Raw genomic sequence first — 20,229 nt, 5'->3', positions numbered from 1 at the left:
GTATTCCTGAGAGGCTGGTGAGAGCAGGGGCTGCTTCATGGACATCTTGTTGGAGGACCCAGTGCTGAGGAGAGCCTGCCTATGTGGGGGACCCCTTCCCGGGAGTTTGGGAAACTGAACCCTCCAGCTCAGTTCTCATTCCAGCTCAGTACATGTCAGGCCTCAAGAACCATGCTGGAGACTTTTGGAGGAGGAGGCAGGTGGAAAAAAAAAAAAAGGAAGGAGTGAAGGGAGGAAGGAAGAAGGAAGGACTTAAGGAAAAGGCACATTAACATTAGTTAACACAGTCTCTGAGACTGCAGTAGCCTGACCAAGGGTCAGATGAGGCCCGAGGCGTTCTCTTGCAGGCTATATTCCCTATTCTTCTTGACTCTCCAGCCGATGAAAAAGAGCAGCAGTGTGCCCAGGACCTTGTAGCCCACCTGCAGGCCCAGGTACCTATAAGGCAAGAAGAGACAGGAATGGTGAGGGAGGAGGGTTCCTTAGCCCATGTGCCTGGACCAGGGACAGCAAGAAGATGAACATTGGTTCCACAGTGGCCTAGGAGCTGTGAAAACTGTCACTCAGATAACAAGCTGTCACCTCCCAGGTATTGGGGGGGGTCACTTTGGACATCCATACAACACTAGTGATTCCCTGGCCCTCCAGTGGTACCACTAAAGGCCAGAGGTGACACTACTGCCCCAGTTGTGTCCAGAGGGTCTGTATCTTTCTGATGTCCCTCTGCTGGCCTTCTCTGTCAGTCCTCAGTACTAGGCCTTGCCACCTTCTCCACTGTTTGTAGATGATGGAATGGCAGCAACAGGAGAGACGGCTGGATTTGGCTCACTGGCATACCAAGTGGGACCCTCTTCCTGGGACCTCTGCTGGGTGCCATGCTATGGTTCCCCTCTCTCTCCTCTCACGTTCATAATCTCCCTCAGCCTTCAGGCACCCCTTTACCTTTGGTGAACCTCTTCTGCTGCTATGGGCTGAGGGACAGAACCTCAGGGGACACCTCAATGCAGACTCCCTGTCTCCTTACTTGACTGGCTCCTTACAGGTTTCCAAATGCCTCCCATGCTGGCCCCTACACTCTGTCCATGGCAGAGTTTGCAAAGACATCCCTCCTTGTCCCTTATAAGGCTGACAGCCCCTGCCATAGCCATGAGGCAAATGCCTGTTTGGTTTTCTGTTTGTTGGTTTGTTTTGTTTTGGTCTGCTGGGGCCACAGGCCTGATCTCTTAGATACCTGTGTGTGTGTGAGCCCTCACCTGTTTCGGAGTGCATCATTGTCATAATATGAGCAGGCCCCTCGTCTCCCTGAGCATAGGTAGTTCCACCGGATACAGGAGGAGTCGATGATGAGACCATACAGGGCTGGAGATGGCAGCCAGGCTGGCAACAATGGGAAAAAGAATCCAGAGCATCTGGGTCACGTGGAGTTGTAGTCAGAGATGCCCGGGTCCCCCACACCAATGGCACAGTCACATCTGAGGCCAACTCTACCTCGCCCTGGGAATCACAGTGACTTGGGAGAGCGGAAAACTCGGTGAAGCTTGAATCCCCTTTCACCAGAAGGCTTAGGAGATAAATGGGAATCCTTTCAGGGCAGAATGAATCACAGGGTCAACCTGATGTCAGCTTGCCCACACTGCACTGTTCAGTCTTGTGCTCAAGGCTGGGCCCAAGTAGAGACTCCATCTGGAGAGTACTAATGTCCCCAAGCTCTCATGTGGCCTCCAGGTGGCTTCATTGCAATGAAGAGCAAATGAGCAAGAGGGCCCAAGGATGCACTGAACTCTACTTCATTGAAGTTCAAATCCTATGTTCTTCTTCCACTCCAAACTGCCCCTCTGGATTAGACAATGCCCCTTGGAGACCCTTAATACCCCAGCTGCTCAGAACCTAGGCTGCCAAATGTCCCAGCACCTGAGTGGTAATGTCTATGTAGTCCAGCAAGCATGGTGCTGAATATTCTAGATATCCACTACCCAACCCCACCACGCCCTGTGTTGTTTTCTAAATTCTGGGCAGCCAGTGGGTTGGGATAGACTTGTCCTGGGTTGACACTGGGGATGGGCCATCCCATACTCAGGAACATGATGTTGAAAACACCTGACTATCTACACCCTGTGAGTTGCTGTTTCTGGAAGAAAGCAATCCAGCCCGGGGGTCCCACCCATAAGTGAGAAACTTTAGGACACAGCTTCTCAGCCACTGGTCACTTTCCAGTTTCCAGGTAAAAGGTGGCTGGAAACTGACCCTGGCAACACATCCCTAAATAGAAGTCAAGGAGAGCTTTCAACACATCTCAGTGGTGACTGTAAACCCGCTGGAGTCTGTAAATAGGCTTTTCATCTACCCCAGAGTGGAGCTGTATTCGTGAGCAGTGAGTGGAATTCCTCTAGGCCTGAGTTCTTTAACTGTGGTCCCACACTGAGTTATCTGAGCTCAAAGCAGGAAGCAGGAAGTGCTTGGAGCAGAGGGACCCAGAGGCCATTCTCTAGGGCACACATAGAAGCAGGGAAGGAGATCAATTGGGAGGAATGCCAGTCTCTCCCAGCCAGGGCATTAGAAGCTATAAATGAGCTATCGATGGTAAATCATAAATGAACACAAGGAGCTGTGCTGACAAACCAGTTTCTGCCCAGACAAGATACCCTGTGTCCCCTGTGTGACCCAGGAAGGTCACAGTCATCATTTAGTGTTAATGGAGGTTCTTTGGAACTTAAAGGGACTTCATCACAGGACCAGTGGCTTGAGGCCAAGAAACTCCATTGAAATGCTGGCTCAGACTCTGCCCAGCTGGCCTCAGGAGGGATGATGGCACATGCTGGAAGGTTAATGGATGTGACCTGTACCCCTGCTTAAAAATGCACAGCAGGCCCATATAGGTTTCAGTGTTAAGTCAGGAAGGTGCACATTTATAGTAACTAAGTTCTTCTGGCTGGGATCTCCAAATTCCCGCCCCCCCCCACTTTTTAGTACACAGATCCTCTGTTGAATTTAGTCTCTTTCCTTTTGTTCACCCAACACAGCAAGACCTCCATATTAGTGCCTTGTGTTCAGTCTAATGCATGCAACGTGTCAAAGGTGTCAAAGGGCTGCGCAGAGTAGGAAGGCTGGGACAGCACCTGCAATGTGTCCCCTCACCCCCCAGTCCCTGTACTCCGGGAAAGCCAGTTGCCTCCTGCTCCCATGGGAGCTCTCTCTCCCTATGGGTCTCTGCTGATCGTGTGCATGAGCACAGCTTGAGTGTTGAGATGAGGAGTGCCAGGCTACCTGAAGACAGACAGGGTTCATAGGCGGAGGATCCCCTGACAGAACAGACATTTGCTGAACCATGGCAGAGGAGTTAAGTCTGGAAAATGGGCAGAGTGCCAAGGCTCAGCTCAGAAGCTGCTCTGTCTGGGGCAGGAATGCAAGATTTTGTTTCCTAGGGCAGATTCTTGGAGAAGGTTTAAAAATACCTGCTTTTAACTCTGTATTCAGTATTCTCAGCTATGCCCTTTTTTCTTTTTCTTACATAATTTAGTTTGACTTGAATGCCGTAGACGAAATCTTTCTTGATCTCAAGCAATTAGGCAAACTGTCCGTCCTAGTTGGGGTTTGGTATGTGCTGTTGGTTATACACAACTCCCTATAGCCGACCCTGCCTGCCCCCCATAGCCTTTCCATGCTCGTGGTCCAGGGCTTCTACACCAGAAGGAAAGATCTTAGTTACCTACCTAGCAAGCGCATCAACAAGAACTGTACCCCAACAGCAAATGACTTTTCATCCTGGTTCACCACACTGAAAAGGACAACAGGAAATTAGCACCAGAAGTACTTTGGGAGGACACTGGGCTACAGCATTACCTGGAGGGAGTGAGATGCTGGGAACAGACAGACTCAGAACAGGTCGGAGCCAGTCCTGCTGTAGTCTGATCAGGCATTTGGTGGTGAGATTCACCTGGCTAAAGCCTCCTATTACCCACGGCTCTGAAAGCACTGTGGCTGCAGCAGAGACATCAACTAGGCTAACTAGTATTCAAACTACAGATTTTCAGCCTGACGTTTATTCAAGACATACAATGTTCCAGGAGAGCTGGATGCAAACTTGAGTTCAAGAACCAATGGTCCTTATTGTTTGCGGAGCTTTCCAGAGACTGCTTGGAGAGAAAACAGGCGAGAGAGACAGGGAGTGGACAGGAATTTCTGGCGGGACGCTTAGGCAGCAGGTCTGAACAACACCCATAGTATGTCTTATACCAGGAAAAGAGGGTGCTGCGATCTCAGCTTCTGTGCAGCTCTGAAAAAAATTCCTTGCCCTGGGCGGGTTTTGTGAAGTGTGATTTGAACAGCTGCATAGGATGTCACCCCCAGAAAGGTCCAGCTTTAGCTTATGTATGACTTGAAATTCTTAATAATTCACAATTTTGTGCATGGTCCCGCCTTCCACCCTTCCTCTTTCAAGAGGGAGAAGGCAAGGCCAGGTAAAGAGGTTCAGTTCTCCCTTGAGAGCTCCCTCCTCAGCTGGAGAGTGGAAAGCGGGGGATCTCACACACAGGGTGGAGAGTCCAGGGCAAAGGTGGAAGGAAGAATGTGACAGAATTTGGGGGGAGGGCGGCATCATGCTGCCAGCTCCGGGCATTCATACCCATCCTTACTGAGATCATAGGGTCCTGACTGCTGCCTTTGGGCCATTTCCCTGGGCTGTGGTTGCAGGGAGCAGCCTTGAGGCATGCTCTGGAGCTCGCTCATGGCTCACTGTGTAAGCAGCAGCTCTCTCATGCTGGAACGTAAGCCTGCTGCACACAAAGCACACATTTGGATCCGTGTGCCATCTCTGAAGGATCTGGAGGACAAGGATAATCACGACAACTGCAGGGGATAGGCGGCTTTCTGCTGTAATGATATCTTTTGTTTTTAACACGAGAATTCCTTATCATCTGCCAGCGTCATGGAAATAGTGAGAGTGACAGGGTCTTTGGCAGCTTGTGGACTAACTTGACAGAGAACTGACTTGGATAGGGTAAAATACTAGCAGCTGCTTCATTTTCTCCTAGTGCTGGAGCTCATACCCAGGGCTTCACACACACTGAGCAAGTGCTTTGTCACTAAATTACATGCTTGGCATAGCATCTGGTGCTCCCTCATCTCTTAACCTTCTGGGTGAAATAGGTCTAAAGTAATATGGAGAAAACCACCCCCTACCTCCTTTTTGAGGTAGGATAGTGGTTCTCAATCTTCCTAATGCCCTGACCCTTTAATACAGTTCCTCATGTTGTGGTGACTCCCAACCATAAAATTATTTTCATTGCTACTTCATAACTGTAGCTTTTCTACTATTATAAATCACAATATAAATATCTGGGTTTTCTCATGGTCACACGTGAATTCCGTGAAAAGCTTGTTCAGCTCCAAAAGGAGTTGAAATCCACAGGTTGAGAACCACTGAGGGTTCTCATGTCACTTGGGCTGGCCTCTAACTTATTATGTAGGCAAGGATGACCTTGAACTCCTTATCCTCAGGCTTTCACCTCCTGAATCCCGGGTTTATAGGGGACACGGCTACACGCAGCAGAGCACCTTCTGTTTACAAAGTCATTGACCCTATAATACTGACACTAACACTCGGAGGCGGGGATCTCAATTGTCCTTCCCTAGTCAAGGAAACGGAGGCTCATGAGGTCAGGCAATTCCCAAGGACACTCAGGTAGTATAATGCAGAGACTTTGAATCTGACAGGGAGTTTCCAGTCTCTGTGTTTTTCCTTTTCTGCTTCCCAAATAAGCAGATGGGGACGGGCGGAAGGGAATACAAGGAGGCAGGCAGGAGGTGATCAGGTAACCTGGCTGTGATATATTTTCTTTTTTTTTTCCCCTCGGTACAATGAGGCAAAGGAGAAGCACCCGCTATAAAAACCTTAGAGGTGCTCAATTGTCAGCTACAACTAGATACCTCCCTTGTCCCTGGCCAGTGTGCCTCTTCCAACCTGAGCACTGGGTCTATAGACTTCTGTGGTTTTCTCATTTTTCTGCCTTTCCCACAGCTTTCACTTTGCTTCTGGAACTTTCCTCAGTTTCTAACTTGCTATTTGTGCATCCGGCTGATTTCTCCTCTGTATCCTTGCTTCTTTTAAGACTGAAAAACAAGTGAATCTGTATGCATAGCCTGTCTGTAACCCGAGGCTCAGCCTTTTGATGGTTCTGCCATCCTGAACTATGACTTAATTTCCCATGAATAGAAGAGGTGTCAACAGGGCCTGTGCCTCATGGGTGCTGGCCCCCTGAGTGAGGCCACCTGACAAGGAGCTCCCCCTGGAACCAGGAATACCTGCCGTTAGCGCACTCTGTTGCCTTGTCATCATTGAAGGTTACGGTTAAGACCTCCAGGGCCAGGAGAGGGAGGAGAGACTGTAAATGGGAGACAGGATGTAACCTCAAAGGGAGGGTGGAGAAGCAGCAGCCAGAGACTCAGAGGCACCACTCACCGGAGAACCATCATGTAGAGAGGGTTGTGGGAGACGCAGGCAATGAGCGCCACAAAGGAGATGAGAAAGGTAGACGGCAGCAGGAAGTGTGCGCAGGACACAGGACACGAGCCTGTCTTTGCTGACGCAGATCCTCCAGTCACACAGCTGCAGTTCAAATAGCTCTTGAAGGAGAATGGGAGGGGGTCTGTCACGATTTCACTTCCACATGCTTCAAACATCCACACAGGCTCTTGCTACAGACTCCCACCAGCATGAACCCCTTTGCCCTCCAGTCCCCAGGGAAGGAGGGGAAGCCTGGATTCGAAGACCGAGAGGCCAGATGAGGGTTCTTGAGTACTCTGTGGGATACCACCTCTCTCCCTGCTTGGGTTTAGAAACAGTCTTCACCAAGAGTCCAGCACGGGCTAAACCTTGCAGTCTCCCCACATCCAGATGCCCAAGATCCCACCACCAGGCAAAGTACCCTCAGCTAGGAGGCGCCTGGAGCCTGGGAGAGCTCTCCTCTGGGCCCAGCCGGCTATGGTGGTTGTGCAAGTTTTTACAGGAAAAGATATACTCAAGGAGCCCAGGAAACAACAACGGAGTCATTTGAACCCCCTGCAGCACTTCTCACAGAGGAGGCTTCCTTTAGCCTAAGAGGGGTCTCCAGAGGGACTCCTTATAATCGTATATGGCTCACTACCATTGTACAACTCATCTGGTGGCCGCCGCTCATCATTTGGGGGCCACTGTTCATCTGGTCATCTTGACCTTCCCCTTCAGTGTCTGATGGTCCAGCCTGTGATGATGTTGGTGCCATGGCTGTCATGGAGCTATCTATGTGAACTAGTGGGCTGGGATGCTTCCCTCTGTCAGACAGTGAGGCCCATGCTCCTCCTACTCTACCTTGGCTCTCAAGCTCAGAAGTTTATACTGTACAGTATTGCTGTTACCTCCCTCGGCCTGGATTTTTAAACTATCAAGACTTTCCCCCCTTATAATTTATTATTTTTTCCTTGATATCACGGTAATGGATTTTATCTTGTTGTGCTTGTGCTGTTATTGGAAGCTTGTCAAGATTATTTCTGGAAGTAGATGAGTCAGAGGTAAGTAAATAAAGATAAGAAAACCACAGAAGCCACTGCTCTCCCAGTTAGAAGGTAAATTAAGGGACCATCTTGTCTCAGCTCCTCATCCTTCTCTGTCTGAGAGCCACGGGGCTTTGCCCATAGCGGCAGATGGGGAAGCAGCCTTGTCCTGTCTCCTCACAAGAGGTGGTAAGTGGGAGCTAGCCTGGCCCATGGCCTCCACACAAGTGCATTCTTCCTATTGGTGCATCCTATGGTAATGGCGTAGACTTCCTATTGCTCTCACTGGGGGAAGATCCTCTACCTCCTAAGCCTGGCTTGCCTAGCCCTGCCCAGCCCTGGGCCTACCTGGCCCTGCTAGCTGTGACACTCCTCTCTTAATCCCTACTTGGGCTGTGTACCTAGCTTCCCTTACCTGCAATGGGCTTCAGATTTCCATAGGATTCCTCTGCTGTTGGCTCAGGGGTAAGTCGTCTCAGAAAGTCCCCCCAGATACTCTCTGTGCTGTTGAGTGTCTTCCCTTTCATCTCAGCAATTATCTTGTGCATTTATTATACTGAATGCAAACCCTGAGAACGGGGCTTTGTGTCATAGGCTCACCACCTCATCCTCAGCATGGTGGCTACATTCAGTGTGTTCTGTTTTTTGACTAATAAATGACTACAGGAGTCATTTGCTGTTGGCTGAACCCGGAAGTCCCAGGGCCACTGTCCTCACAGATTAATGGGGCTGCTATCCTCACAGACTGATGCATGAAGCCCCTGTATGTTGCCCACAAAGGAGACATGTGGTCTTGAACACCAGGTGAGGCAGAGCTTTGACTTCTAATCCCAGGTTTGCTCTTAAATAGCTTCATGGCTTCAGTCTAGCTCTGTGGCCCCTAGGAGCTGAGGGGTGAAGCAAAGGCACTTGACTGCTGCTTCCAGCACTGACCTTTCAGGTCCACATCTCAGAGTCCCCCTGCTCCCCAGACCATGTGACCCTGCAACATGGCCTGAACCCGGAACCCAGAACCCAGAAGTGCCCCCCAGGGAGCCATCAGTATCAGTCACAAGTCTCCATCGAGGGCAAATACTTTGACTTGTTTCTGTTGTTTTGCCAAGTCCCCAAGAATGAACTTGTTGGTCATGGGCCAGTCTCTAATTGATTCTGGGCTGCAGGCATCTGGTCATGACCCTGGGGCATGGAAGGTGGAGAGAGGGTGGAGGAGGCTAGGATGCTGATATTGAGTACCAGAGCCAAGGAGCAGTTCTTGAGGTTACACCCTGATCCCCGAAGCTCCACATGGCTCTGTCTGCCCCTGTGACCCCTGTCCTTACCGGTTGCTTGGAAGCTGCTGAGCTCATGTTGATGCTGCTGCAGCCGGCGTGGCAAGGGGAGAGGTACTCGACTCCATTGTCTCCACAGACTGGGTGGAAGATGGAATCTGGGCACAAGCAATCCCTGAGGCAGGCAGGAGGCTGTGGATGTATAGAACTTGATGTCCTGCCAGAGAAACAGGAAGCAAGGAATCAAACAAAGCAAGGCCAAGAAACAGCACTATACTCCAGCCCAGCACGAGTTCCTGGCCTGGCTGATGTGCCTGCATGTCTCTGTTTGTTTTGGGCCAGTGCCACCCAAGGATCTGAACTGAGCCCATGGGAGCCAGTTGTGAATCTGCCACTGTTTTGGAAATCATGGCTCTTTCCATTTATCCTGACACTTGGAGCCCAAACCCACCAAGTACTCAGTTGGAAAGGTCTAGCCAGCAAATCCCACGGCCACTGTCAGAGTCAAAATGACCAACTGATTGAGACTCTGTTGAAAGAAATGGTTGATGCCCCAGTAACGTCATTGGTAATATTTGCCTTCTCCCATCTTCCGGCTAGGTTCTGGCTAAAGGTAGTGGCTGGGATCTTTGGAGGAATCTGGGGTTCTCATTGACTGCTCGTCTCTTGAATCAATATGGACTTGCTGATCTGGGTCTCCCTAGTCCATTCCCCATCCCAGCCAGAACTTCATTAAAGTGGATTTCAATGGCTCTTATTGATCTTCTTTGGGGATGTTGTGACAGGGACTGACAAACCACAGCTGAGCAGTGCATTAATGAAACAATCCCAGTAGCTGTTAGCATTTATGGGATATCACAACGGAATGGGCTGTTCATGAGCAGTCACCCTTGGTAAGCCTAGAACAAATTATACTTCTTATGCAGATAAGAAAACGATAACCTAAGTAGATAATGTGCCCATAGCAACAAAGAACATCATCCCGAGAACTCAGGCCAAGCAGATGACAGAGCTTGGACCAAACTCCCAGTGAAAACCACCCAAAGGAAGGCCCCAAAGCTTTCAGGCTTCTCTGGGTCCACAGTCAGCCTGCAGAAGAGTGGTGAATCCCCCATGCTAAGGAACATCCTCTTCCTTTGTTACCCTTCCCCTCCATCACCCATCAAACACAGCGGTCATCTCAAACTATTCTTTTGGCTTTTGCCTGGTGCTGTTGCTATATTTGGAGATGTAGCTCTCTATGAGAAACAGAACACACAGGGGCTAAAAGGTTCTGAGTCTTCAAATCTGCAAACTCCTTAGGCTAAGTCCTAAAGAAAAGGTTGCATGGCCTTTACTGGAGCTGGGGGTGGAGGTAGGGGGTGAGAGGGCGTGGGGGATGGGCACGTTCCTTGCTCACAGGGCTGCAACACCTTTTCTAAAGATAAAACTCGACTCTAAACGCGTGTTTCATGCTGCTTTATGCAAACAGACTGGCACTTTGACCTGCCCTTTGCCTCCCTGCCCCATTTTCATTGCTCATCCGAGATCTTTTCAAGTCTTCTCTCATCTTTTCTTCGACAGCTCAGCAAGGCTCTAACTCTAGCTGGCCCAGAGCTGGCACTAACCATAACTTATTTCCTGGTTCCTAGGGCTCAGGCTCATCCAGAAACCAAAGTGACTAGTTTCTGATGCTTCTTACAAAACAGAAACCTAACCCTGACCACCAGCTGGTCTGGTCTCATAGAGACCAGACTATTAGAGACCTGGTTTTCTGTGTTAGCATTTGAGAGATCAGATCCAAGTGAATAGGGTGGAGGAGGTGAGAGAGGCAGAAAAGAAAGACACATAGTGGCTGGATTCAGGCTGTGGTTACAAGGGGTATCTCTGCATCCCTTAGTTCATTACCTGGGGGGGTAGACTTCAGCCACAGTTGGGGTGGAACACCCCATAAAGAAGAGAGGGGCACAGAGGATTATGGAGATGGTCATGATGGCGGCAGCCACTCGGGGGATGATTTGCAAAGAGAAAACGAAACGTTTCATGAGGATTCCTCCAAACAGCATCCCCAAGGCAGCAGCAGGAAGGTTTACAGCACCTAGGTGAGAAGGAGAGGGGCTGGAGGCACAGTCTGTGAGCCTTGAGCTGTACCACCAGCGAGGAGCACGGCTTCATGAAGGAACACTGGGTATACTCAAGTGCAATAGTAGTGGCTGACTACCAAGTATTGCTAACTGCTGAGTGTTGCCTGGGCCCCGAGAATTCCTTTCACTAAAGGGTTGGCTTGCCCAATCAAAGAAGGAAGAAGCAGTCAACTTTTGACACTTATAATCCCAGCACTTGGGAAGCAGAGGCAGGAGGACCAGGAATTCAAGGTCATCCTCACCTACCTAGCAAGTTCGGGATTAGCCTGGGCTACTCTAGGCCTTGTCTCAAAGAAACAAAATTGAAATCAAGAGGGTGACAATAAGGATAAGGAAGTAGGTCATTCTCGGGTGGTAACCCCTGGTTTGAGACTGAAGGGGAGAGAAATGGTGTCATATCTAAAGCCTATACCAGAGCTCAGTAAGTGCAGGGAGGCATCGTCACATATCATGCCCTGATTATCTTGTCAAATCTATGTGTGTGGTCAAGTTCACCTATGGGTTGAGCACTTGGTGGGACCCCCATCGATGGTACTTAGCTTCTACTGAAAGACGAATGAGCACTGCCTCATAGGTTCTGGGTTCATGAATCTGGGCAGGGCTGAGCATCTGCACTGCCATTGTGTAAAGGAACCTGACGTGTTACAGGGTTGAGACTCAAGTTCCTGGAGAAGGAAACCCCTTAAGAGGCATTTTGTATTTCTCAAGCTCCATGTTCCCTCTCTCCTTTGTTGTCCCTGATAAGGTCAGTTGGGAGGCTATCAGATCCCCACCCTCTTGATGGGAAGGAAGGCAGTCCCCCAGTCTCCACCCACTTCTGAAGAGAAGAATAGGAGCCTCAGAAACCTGCCAAAAACATTCTGGATTGCCAACCAGGAAAAATATCCTTAAAATTCTTTCTTGGGCAAGCCCTCCTGTCTCCTGTCTGTATCCGGTCTGACCCCGAATTATCCCTGGATGGACTGCACGGTGCCCAGCTCCTCCCCAGGGGAGCACCACCCAGGCCCTGCAGCAGCAACCTCTGACACACCGATGAGGAAGTTGGCATAGGCTGCAGAGGCGCCATACTGCTTCTCCAGGAACTTGTTGAGGAATGTAGAGAGGCCAGCGATGACAGAGGAGAACGTACACTGAGCCAGGACCACCAGAATGAAGAGTGGGTTCATCAGCAGCCTCAGGAAGATGCGAGGGAATCCTGCAGGCAGATGGCTGTCAGGGGACAGGCCTTGGGAAGAGCATCACATACTTCCTAGAGCCTTGCCACCACCCTAACCTTCCTCTGGGCAAGCTTCCTCTCTTCCTCAGGGTAGAATTAGAGACCTCCAGACTCCCAGCAGTCATCCCAGGGGCACACGGTCCTTGGATTCCCACTCACCACACTTGTGGTCTGACTAAGAAGATGCTGGTGTTGGGTAACTAGAAATAGAACTCACACTGGGAAAGGCCTCCTCCCACAACTGCCACCTCTGCAGGAAGTGAAGAGGAGAGAGTGGAAGTGGAGGCTTGGGGTGGTGACTGCTCTGTCTGAATTAGGGGCTACTGGTACCTGTAAAGAACCAGCCACCAGGAGCATTGGCAGAAGCCCGCTGAACTGAGGGGGCACCCGGGAGGTGAGGCAGTCACAGATCTTATTTCTTGTTGTCCTTTACCCTGAACCTGGCCCCCTACCACCCAGAACCAACCCACCCAAGGTTGCTGGGGCAGTCAGTTACGTTTAACGAAATCCATCAGGGAGCCTCTTGGCTTGTCCTCCTCCATCGTCATTGTTTCGTCTGTGATAGCAGACCTCTGAAGGCAGCAAACATGGTGATGTTAATGGCCCATCCCTGAGCCCTTGACTCTCTCTTCTCAGCGGCTCAAGGATCACATGTGTGTATGGGAGGGCATCTTGAGGATGCTCTCTTGAAGCAAACACCACCTGTGCTTTAATGAGCCTGGTGCCTTGGCTGGAGACCAGAGCTAATCCATGCCAACGCCTCCCACAACACCTATGGGCATGTTATTTCATCTGACTTTCCCATGACTGATGCCAAAAGCATCATCCTGGATCCTACCCCGTGTCTCTATGCCATGACTACACTGTGTCCCACATGCAGATTCCAGGGGTGGCTGGCTTCTAGAATAACAGGAGTCTCCAACGTCTGCTCTTTTCAGCTCTTCCTTTCTGTGTCCTCTCTAGCGCCAGCGCTTTCTCCTCAGCCCAAAGGTGAGTCCTGCTCCAGACTCTGTCCTAACTGTTACCTGTGCCTTCTGGGCATATTACCTCAGTGCCCTCGCCAGTCTCTGAAGCCAGCAGCTCCAGACAGAGGCCCTAGGCCTCTGAGCCACTGCATAGACATAGGCGTGGGCTCTGCCATTAGCATCCTTTGGTGCTCCCATTAACTGAGCACCTGCTGTGCTCCTTCCCAGGCAGATTCTCTACTTACCCCCAAGACCTTTACAAGAGAGGAAGCTTAGAAACAAAGCAACCTGTCTAAGATCATCCAACTCGCTTATGACTGGAACAGTCTTCAAGCTCAGATCTGTCCAACTCAGCCCATCAAAATATGCCATCAGCTTTTAAATGCTTTCCTGGGATAAACTCTGGGCCTCTACCCATGCCCCCTTTCCCACAGTGGGGCCCATTTCTGTCTCAAATCCCTGACACAAAGCTTGAGTTCCAACCCAATTCACAACCAAATCTTTGCATCACCCTTCTGAGAAACAAACAGCCTGTCCTTTGCCTCATCGCTCTGAGGGCCATTTCCTTGGCCCTCAGCTGTATTTTTCATCTTTCCCTTGAGCCTCTCAGATCTCCAATTTCCATTCCTTCATGAACCCCAACCTCAGCCTACTGCCATATTGTCACTAGGTGTCTGGAACTCACTGGAGAAAACATTAAGTATTTCAATCCATATAAAGGCCCTATTCAGCCTCCTCTTTGCTGCTTCCCATTCTTAACTTCCTCGTTCCTTTCCCCAGCAGATACGACCCTGTCAAAACATGCTGGACTCAACCCTTTATGCCTCAGACTCCCCTTTTCACACAGGCGTTCAGGCTCAAACCTTAGGAAACTCTATTAAATGTAGAGGTCGACTGTGCCTCACCACCTGCTCAGGTTTTGTGTGTGTGTGTGTGTGTGTGTGTGTGTGTGTGTGTGTGTGTCTATGTGCCAGCCAGAGAACAACCTTGGGTGTCATCCTTCAGGCACCAGCCATCTTGATTTTGATTTTTTCAAGAGAAGGTCTTTAAGTGGCCTGGAGCTCCCCATGTAGGGTGGCTGGGAAGCCCCAGGGAATCCTCCCTTTCTCTGCTCCCCCAGCACTGTGATTGCAATTGCACACCACCATGTTTGGGTTTTTTAGAAAGTGAGGCTGTGGGGATCAAGCTCCCGCCCTCACATCTGCATGGCAATCACTTCATGGACGAGTTACCTCCCTATCTCCACCCCATCCCACTGTTCATTGTTATCCCTGTTTAGGAGAACCCTAAACTAGGCTCCCTGGAGCTACTCTGGTGCTTGAGATGACAGCATGGTAAGAGAACACTGAGGGGCACCTCCTCTCAGTCTCTGATGAGCCTTGTGTCCTGAGACTGGTCATCATTTCACTCAGTTTGTTGGAGCAGCTGCAGCTTCCCAGCTGTTTATTTTCCAACTCCCTGGGCTCTGGGAAACTTACCTCTGCTCCTCTGGGCATTGCTCGAGGGAAGAAAAAAAAAGGCAAAGAAGTAACAACTAAGAAGCCTGAAGAAATAAGCAGGCCCAGCCACCAGGCTCCGATCCATCGGGGGTCAGCTGGGCTCAAGTTCACTGTAGCTAAAAAGAAATGAAAGGATGAAGTATCTGTTGGTTGAATGTATGCAATCTCTCCTGACTAGAAAGGGAAATTCAGTTCAAGGGGTATTTCACTGACTTTCTTCTCATAATGGTGACAAGACACTCCATGATGTAGGACCCTGGTCACAGTGCTCCCTTTCCAGGCCTTTCTGGTCTTCCCAGAGTACCCAGAGCCACTGGATAAACAGCTAGATACTAGAAAATCCCCAGTCCCTACCCCTCTTCTCACTGTGTTTCTTCCCTAGTTGTTGGCAGGAATAATGGTGAAATGATCTGGTCCCCAGAGGGCTGACATGGTTCATGAACTACACAGTTTGCCTCCAGCATCCCACCATCTCCTCTAGCATATCTGTGGGGTAAGAGTTACACACATCTGACTCCCTCTAACCAATCAGGAAACCAAATCCTTGGTCCATTAGTCAATTTCAAGCCTGTCTTCCTGTTTCACCCCTGTTGTTCCCAAATTCTGAACCCCTAAATCACCAAAAGATCTGATCTGATGCAAAGGCAAAGAGTCTTTAATAAATTAACAAGTTAACTGTATTAACTCGGGTCCTCCATCTGTTCAACATGGTGGGTGAAGCGAGAAGGACCCAGAAGGACCGTGGGGCAGGGAATTTATTGGGGTAGAGCTAGGGAAAGTGTCTGGGGTTTACAACAGTCTCAGGATTGGTGCACTCCTGGGCTTGGGCGACCTGTCTTGTGTTGACTGGTCAACTAGTTGCTCTGGCCTATAGTTCTTCCCAGGGCGGTTGCTATGCTCTGTATGCCACTGTTACCATAAAGCAAATCCAGAGCCTGCCAGCTAACTTCTGATTGGTTCCTTGCCACATGGAGGGTATATGGCTTCCTAGTGACTGGAAGATCGGGCAAAGTCAGAAACTTAGCACGTGTTGCTGAGTCAGGGGCCTTTGTCTTGTTGGGTCTTTTCTGCAGCCTGTCATGGCTGCTAAAGCCGGGGGTTGGATGAGGGTCTGGTCCCTTCACCCCAACCTGTATTGTTAACCATTGAGCTCCATTACAAGCTACTTCTACGGATCCCTAAAAAAGGCAGGCCTATAATTCTTAGTTGCCTGGGGATATAGCCATCAACAAGGTGGGTTGCCTGGCCTCCAAAAGAGGCCAAATGTTTCCCTAAAAATATGCCCCATACTCCACCTAGAAACCTCCATTATGTCACCTGACATTAAACATGGACACAGAAGCTTTCTTTTATTGAAGGAAAGTGGCAGAATGGTTTCCAATCATTCAGTGACAGGCAATGTCCTACATGGACCCATTGCTGGTCTCTGAAGGCAGCCAAGAGGAAGGAGCTAAATCAGAAGCCCTAGTAAAAGGGTGATAAGAAGAGGGCTATGGTGGTGCACACCTTTAGTCCCAGCACTTGGGAGGCAGAGGCAGGAGGATCTCTGTGAGTTCGAGGCCAGCCTGGTCTACAGAGAGAGTTCAGGACAGGCTCCAAAGCTACACAGAGAAACCCTGCCTCAGAAACAAAACAAAACAAAAACAAACACAAAACAACAACAACAACAAACAGAAAAAGGGGGTGATGGTGGTAACAGTGAGGCGTGTCCTCTGCATACCCACCAGGGTCCACTCTGCCGTAGTCCACAAAGATCTTCAGCATGACTGAGCCCAGCAGGTACCCAAAAGCCGGTCCAAACACAGCAATAGCAAATAAGATGGCTGGGAATTGAAGCAAGGGATAAGGGGGTGAGGGGCATTGAGAATGTAGAGCAACCTCAGTCTCCCAAAGTGAGGGAGATTCCTGGGCTATCACCCACTGACCCTTGGGAATAACGAGCCCATGCCTCTGACACTTCCCGCAGCCCATGCCTACACATCTCCTGCAGATAAGGGCCAGACGCCAAGGCTGGCAGAACTGAGCCTGCTGCTCCTCTAGCACCTGCCAGTGAGACCTCCTGGCCTGGAATGAACCTGCTTCCACCGTATCTTAAAAGTGCCAGGCCAGGGTGTGTTAGTGGGTACAGCTGTCTGTGTACACGGTGCTGGGGGCTCTGGCAGGTGAAGGTGGAGCCAGAGATGCAATTTGTGACCCGAGGCCTCTAGAAAGCTCAATGTGCCTTTTCTAAGGGAAGGAAGCAAGCACCAGTTGGTCATCTGCTACCTGCTTCGCACACGACAACCTGTCCACAGCTCGGAGGAGTAGCATATCACCCAGTGTGAGCCTGGAGAACTGGGTGATTCTGTGAAGGATCAACAGAGTGTCTAACCTATGGCCCAGAGGCCACATGATCTGCTGGATAGTTATGAATGGGGCCCAGGGCAAATTTTAAACTTACTTAAGACATCATGTGTTTTGTTGTTGCATTTCAAGAACTCAATTGCATAGCCCTCCAGTGTAAACTTGGTAGAACACAATGTCATGTTATGGTGTCAAAGGCTCAAAACAGGACTAAATGGTGACCATATCAGCTCCTATGATCCCGAAGCACATGGTACACACAAAGAATCTTGGCTCTGTCCTCCAGGTGAGAGCCTGAAGACCTGGGCTAGCCATTGGAGGCTCATACAAGTGAAAGGAAACTGCCTGCATGCACGACCTATCTTTATCATCCACCATGTTGTGGGCCAAGAGGATCTTGGGGCCATTTCAGCCCTGGGAGCTTTGGAGGGTGCCACATCAAGCCCTGAATCCCCCACCCCCACAGCCCTCTTAAAGCTGAAGACTTACAGATATACAGAGGTGAGTTGGTGGGCTCCGCAAAGTCGTCCACGTAGGAGATCCCAAATGGCTGAATGGGCACTGTCCCAATGCCGGCCAGCAGCTGAGCAATTACCATCAGGCTCCACATGCTGCTGGTCTCCTTTTGGGTATCCGGAATGGTACTATGGCACTTACTGGGGGGCAGGTCTGGCAAATGCTTCTGACAGAGGTCGGTCTGAAAGAGGCTGCTGTTTCCTGCAATGAGCATGCCCACTGGTCACCACCACCCTGGCCTCCTGCTTCCACCATCTGTCCTCCAACCCTACCCTTGTCCTGTCCTTTCTCCGTACCCAAGTGGAAGGGAAGGAGGGCCAGGGAATAGGAAAATAGGACATGGTCCTTGAGGAGTGTTCCTCTGCTTGACTGAGAGGAGGAACTACAGAGACTGAGGTGGGAGCAAGGTGGACTGGGGCCCCTGAAACAGAGCAGCTCTGCCCAGGATGTTGAAGGAGCATCCATTTCTTCTCCTCTGTGCTGCTGGCAGAGGGCTGAGCATCATGAGTCAGTACTGCAGCCCTGCAGGAAAGTGCCACCCAGCTGGAAGAGGGGGTCCACAGTCAAAACCCAGAGTTCTGGTCAGCAGAAAACTATGTCACTGCCAGCCTTGGCTCTGGTCTTCCCTGGGTCTTAATCCCCTAATCCTTCTGAATGATCCCAGAATTGAAGGACTTGCTGACTAAGATATCTAGTGACCTGGCCACACCTGGGTAGCTCCCCAGAATCATAGATTCCTAATGCTTCTTGGCCTTTCGGTTAGGATTAAGGGAAGAATCACACACTCAGAAAACAAGGGTTTTTGGGGTCCTCTCATATTACAGATTGGGGAGCTAGGCTGCACCCGGAAACCTTTTTTGAAGGACTCCAGTCATCCCAGCACGACCTTTGGACGCCATGGTTCCTGTGGCTTGGACCTCGCCAGGCTTGGCGGCTGCTTCCATGCCTCTGTTTTCAATTTGGTCCACACTAAACCATCAACAATGTCAGCTTTCCAAGGCCTTGAGGGGGTTGAGGGATCTTTTCCAGATTCCTTGTATTTCTGTCTCATTCTGGCCAATGGGAATCACTGACATCACCATTCTCACTCTGTGGGGTTTTCACAAACACTAATGGAATCAGTTTGATTCCTACTTATGATGTTTTAGAGGTGCAATCCTGAGTTAGGGGGGCCCAGAGTTCCCTGGAGAAGAAAAGTGAGGGCCACGGACTAAATGGTAGGGCTGGGATGGTGGCTCTGCCTTCTATACAGTCCTTTCCCCTCCAACCCAGGCCTCATCTGGCCTAACCCCATCACTGCTTGTTCTCAATGCCGGGGTCTGTACAAGACCCATATGCAGACTTCCAACAAAGGGGGCTCTCTCATCGGTCACTGATGTCTGACTCAGAAAAAAGAGGGGACCAAGGTCAAGTATTATGGGATCAAGTAGTATGTGAAGCTGCGTATGGAAGCTCATCTGTCATCTCAGCACTCAAGGAGCTGAGGCAGAAGGATTACCAGTTAGAGGACAGCCTAGTCCACACAACATGGAACCCTCTCAGCAAACCAAAGTATTACTACCACTGCTAACTAATGCTCATGGGTGGTGCAGGATATAGGCAATTTTGACCCAGACAAGGGCCCATTAACTATTCAAGAATAGTTTAAAGGTCATCTGAAAGCAAATGATAATACCAGGAGAGAAGCATAAAGACTGTCCCCTGTGTCCAGTGCAGCCACTGAAGGCCCATGCCTGGATCTGAGAAGCCATCCTCTGAATGGCAGTGTGGGCAATGCCTGCCTATTCACTTCCACTTTAGTCTCAGTCATCTGGCTAGTGACCATAAGAGGACTCTCTTCATGCAGGTGACAGAGGGACACAGGCATGACCCTTACATATTCTTCAACCCACCACTGCCCACAGGTTGCTAAAAAGGCAACCATGGTATTGCTTCACCAAATCAGAACCAGAAGGATATATCATTTAACACCCCGCAGGATGGCTAGCATCAGAAAGCCAGAAAATAAGAAGTGACAATACAGGGACAGGGAGACCCTTGTGCACTGCTGGTGAGGCACGTGAGATGGTGCAACCACTCTGCAAAACAGGTTCAAAAATAGAATTACCAAATTACCAAAAATAGAATTACCATAATAATCAAAATAAGCAGAAGCAGAGGCTTGAAGTGATCTTTATGTTCCCATATTTATGACACATTCATTGGTAAAAACCAAGAAGTAGAAACAACCCACCAAATAAGTCAAATATGCTGCATAGTATAGAATATTATTCAGCCTAAAAAGAAGCAAATTCTGATGCATGCTGATAGCGATTAGCCTTAAGGACACTGTGTGCTAAGTGAAAGAAGCCAGACACAAAGCGGCAAATCCTGTCTGACTCCATTGATAGGAGGCTTCTAAAGTGGTCAGATTCATAAAACCAGAGAGTGGAATGAGGTTGGCCACTGGCTAGGAGAGAAGGGAATGAAGACTGTACAGTGGCTTCAGATAAGAATTCTCTGGAGATGGATAGCTGCGATGGCTGCACTTAGCACCACCATCATCTCACAGAGCTAGCATCCCAAGTTTCATGTTACGCATTTCACCACAATTGGAAAAAAAAATACTGCCAGGCATGCACCAGGAGAGAGGGCAAAGGGTAAATGGGAAAGACAGGAAACTCAGAGTTTGGTGGTGGTGGAGGGTTGGGGATTTGGAAAAGGGGCCTCTGAAGAGTGGGAAGCCAGGGGTAGCTCAGCACTCAGAAGTGGGTGACACAAAGACACAGAAGT

General features: G+C 49.8%; 1 protein-coding gene across 1 annotated transcript in view; it reads right to left on the bottom strand.

Annotated features, from left to right (window-relative positions):
• Window positions 1–317: 317 nt before the first annotated feature.
• Slco2a1 (solute carrier organic anion transporter family member 2A1) overlaps window positions 318–20,229 on the bottom strand; it is a 67,691-nt gene continuing 47,779 nt past the window's right edge. The window contains exons 4-14 of the mRNA XM_027414329.2: window positions 17,431–17,658; window positions 16,323–16,421; window positions 14,578–14,714; window positions 12,631–12,706; window positions 11,949–12,113; window positions 10,683–10,872; window positions 8,847–9,012; window positions 6,458–6,621; window positions 3,711–3,775; window positions 1,254–1,377; window positions 318–438 (exon numbers count right to left, since the gene is read on the bottom strand). Of these exons, the coding sequence (XP_027270130.1) occupies window positions 318–438; window positions 1,254–1,377; window positions 3,711–3,775; window positions 6,458–6,621; window positions 8,847–9,012; window positions 10,683–10,872; window positions 11,949–12,113; window positions 12,631–12,706; window positions 14,578–14,714; window positions 16,323–16,421; window positions 17,431–17,658 (1,535 nt within the window). The remainder of the gene's footprint in view (window positions 439–1,253; window positions 1,378–3,710; window positions 3,776–6,457; window positions 6,622–8,846; window positions 9,013–10,682; window positions 10,873–11,948; window positions 12,114–12,630; window positions 12,707–14,577; window positions 14,715–16,322; window positions 16,422–17,430; window positions 17,659–20,229) is intronic.

The sequence above is a fragment of the Cricetulus griseus genome, chromosome 4, assembly GCF_003668045.3.
Source record: "Cricetulus griseus strain 17A/GY chromosome 4, alternate assembly CriGri-PICRH-1.0, whole genome shotgun sequence".
Lineage (NCBI taxonomy): Eukaryota > Metazoa > Chordata > Mammalia > Rodentia > Cricetidae > Cricetulus > Cricetulus griseus.
Note: the sequence above shows the minus strand (reverse complement) of the source record. Positions and strands in the feature narration are given on the sequence as shown.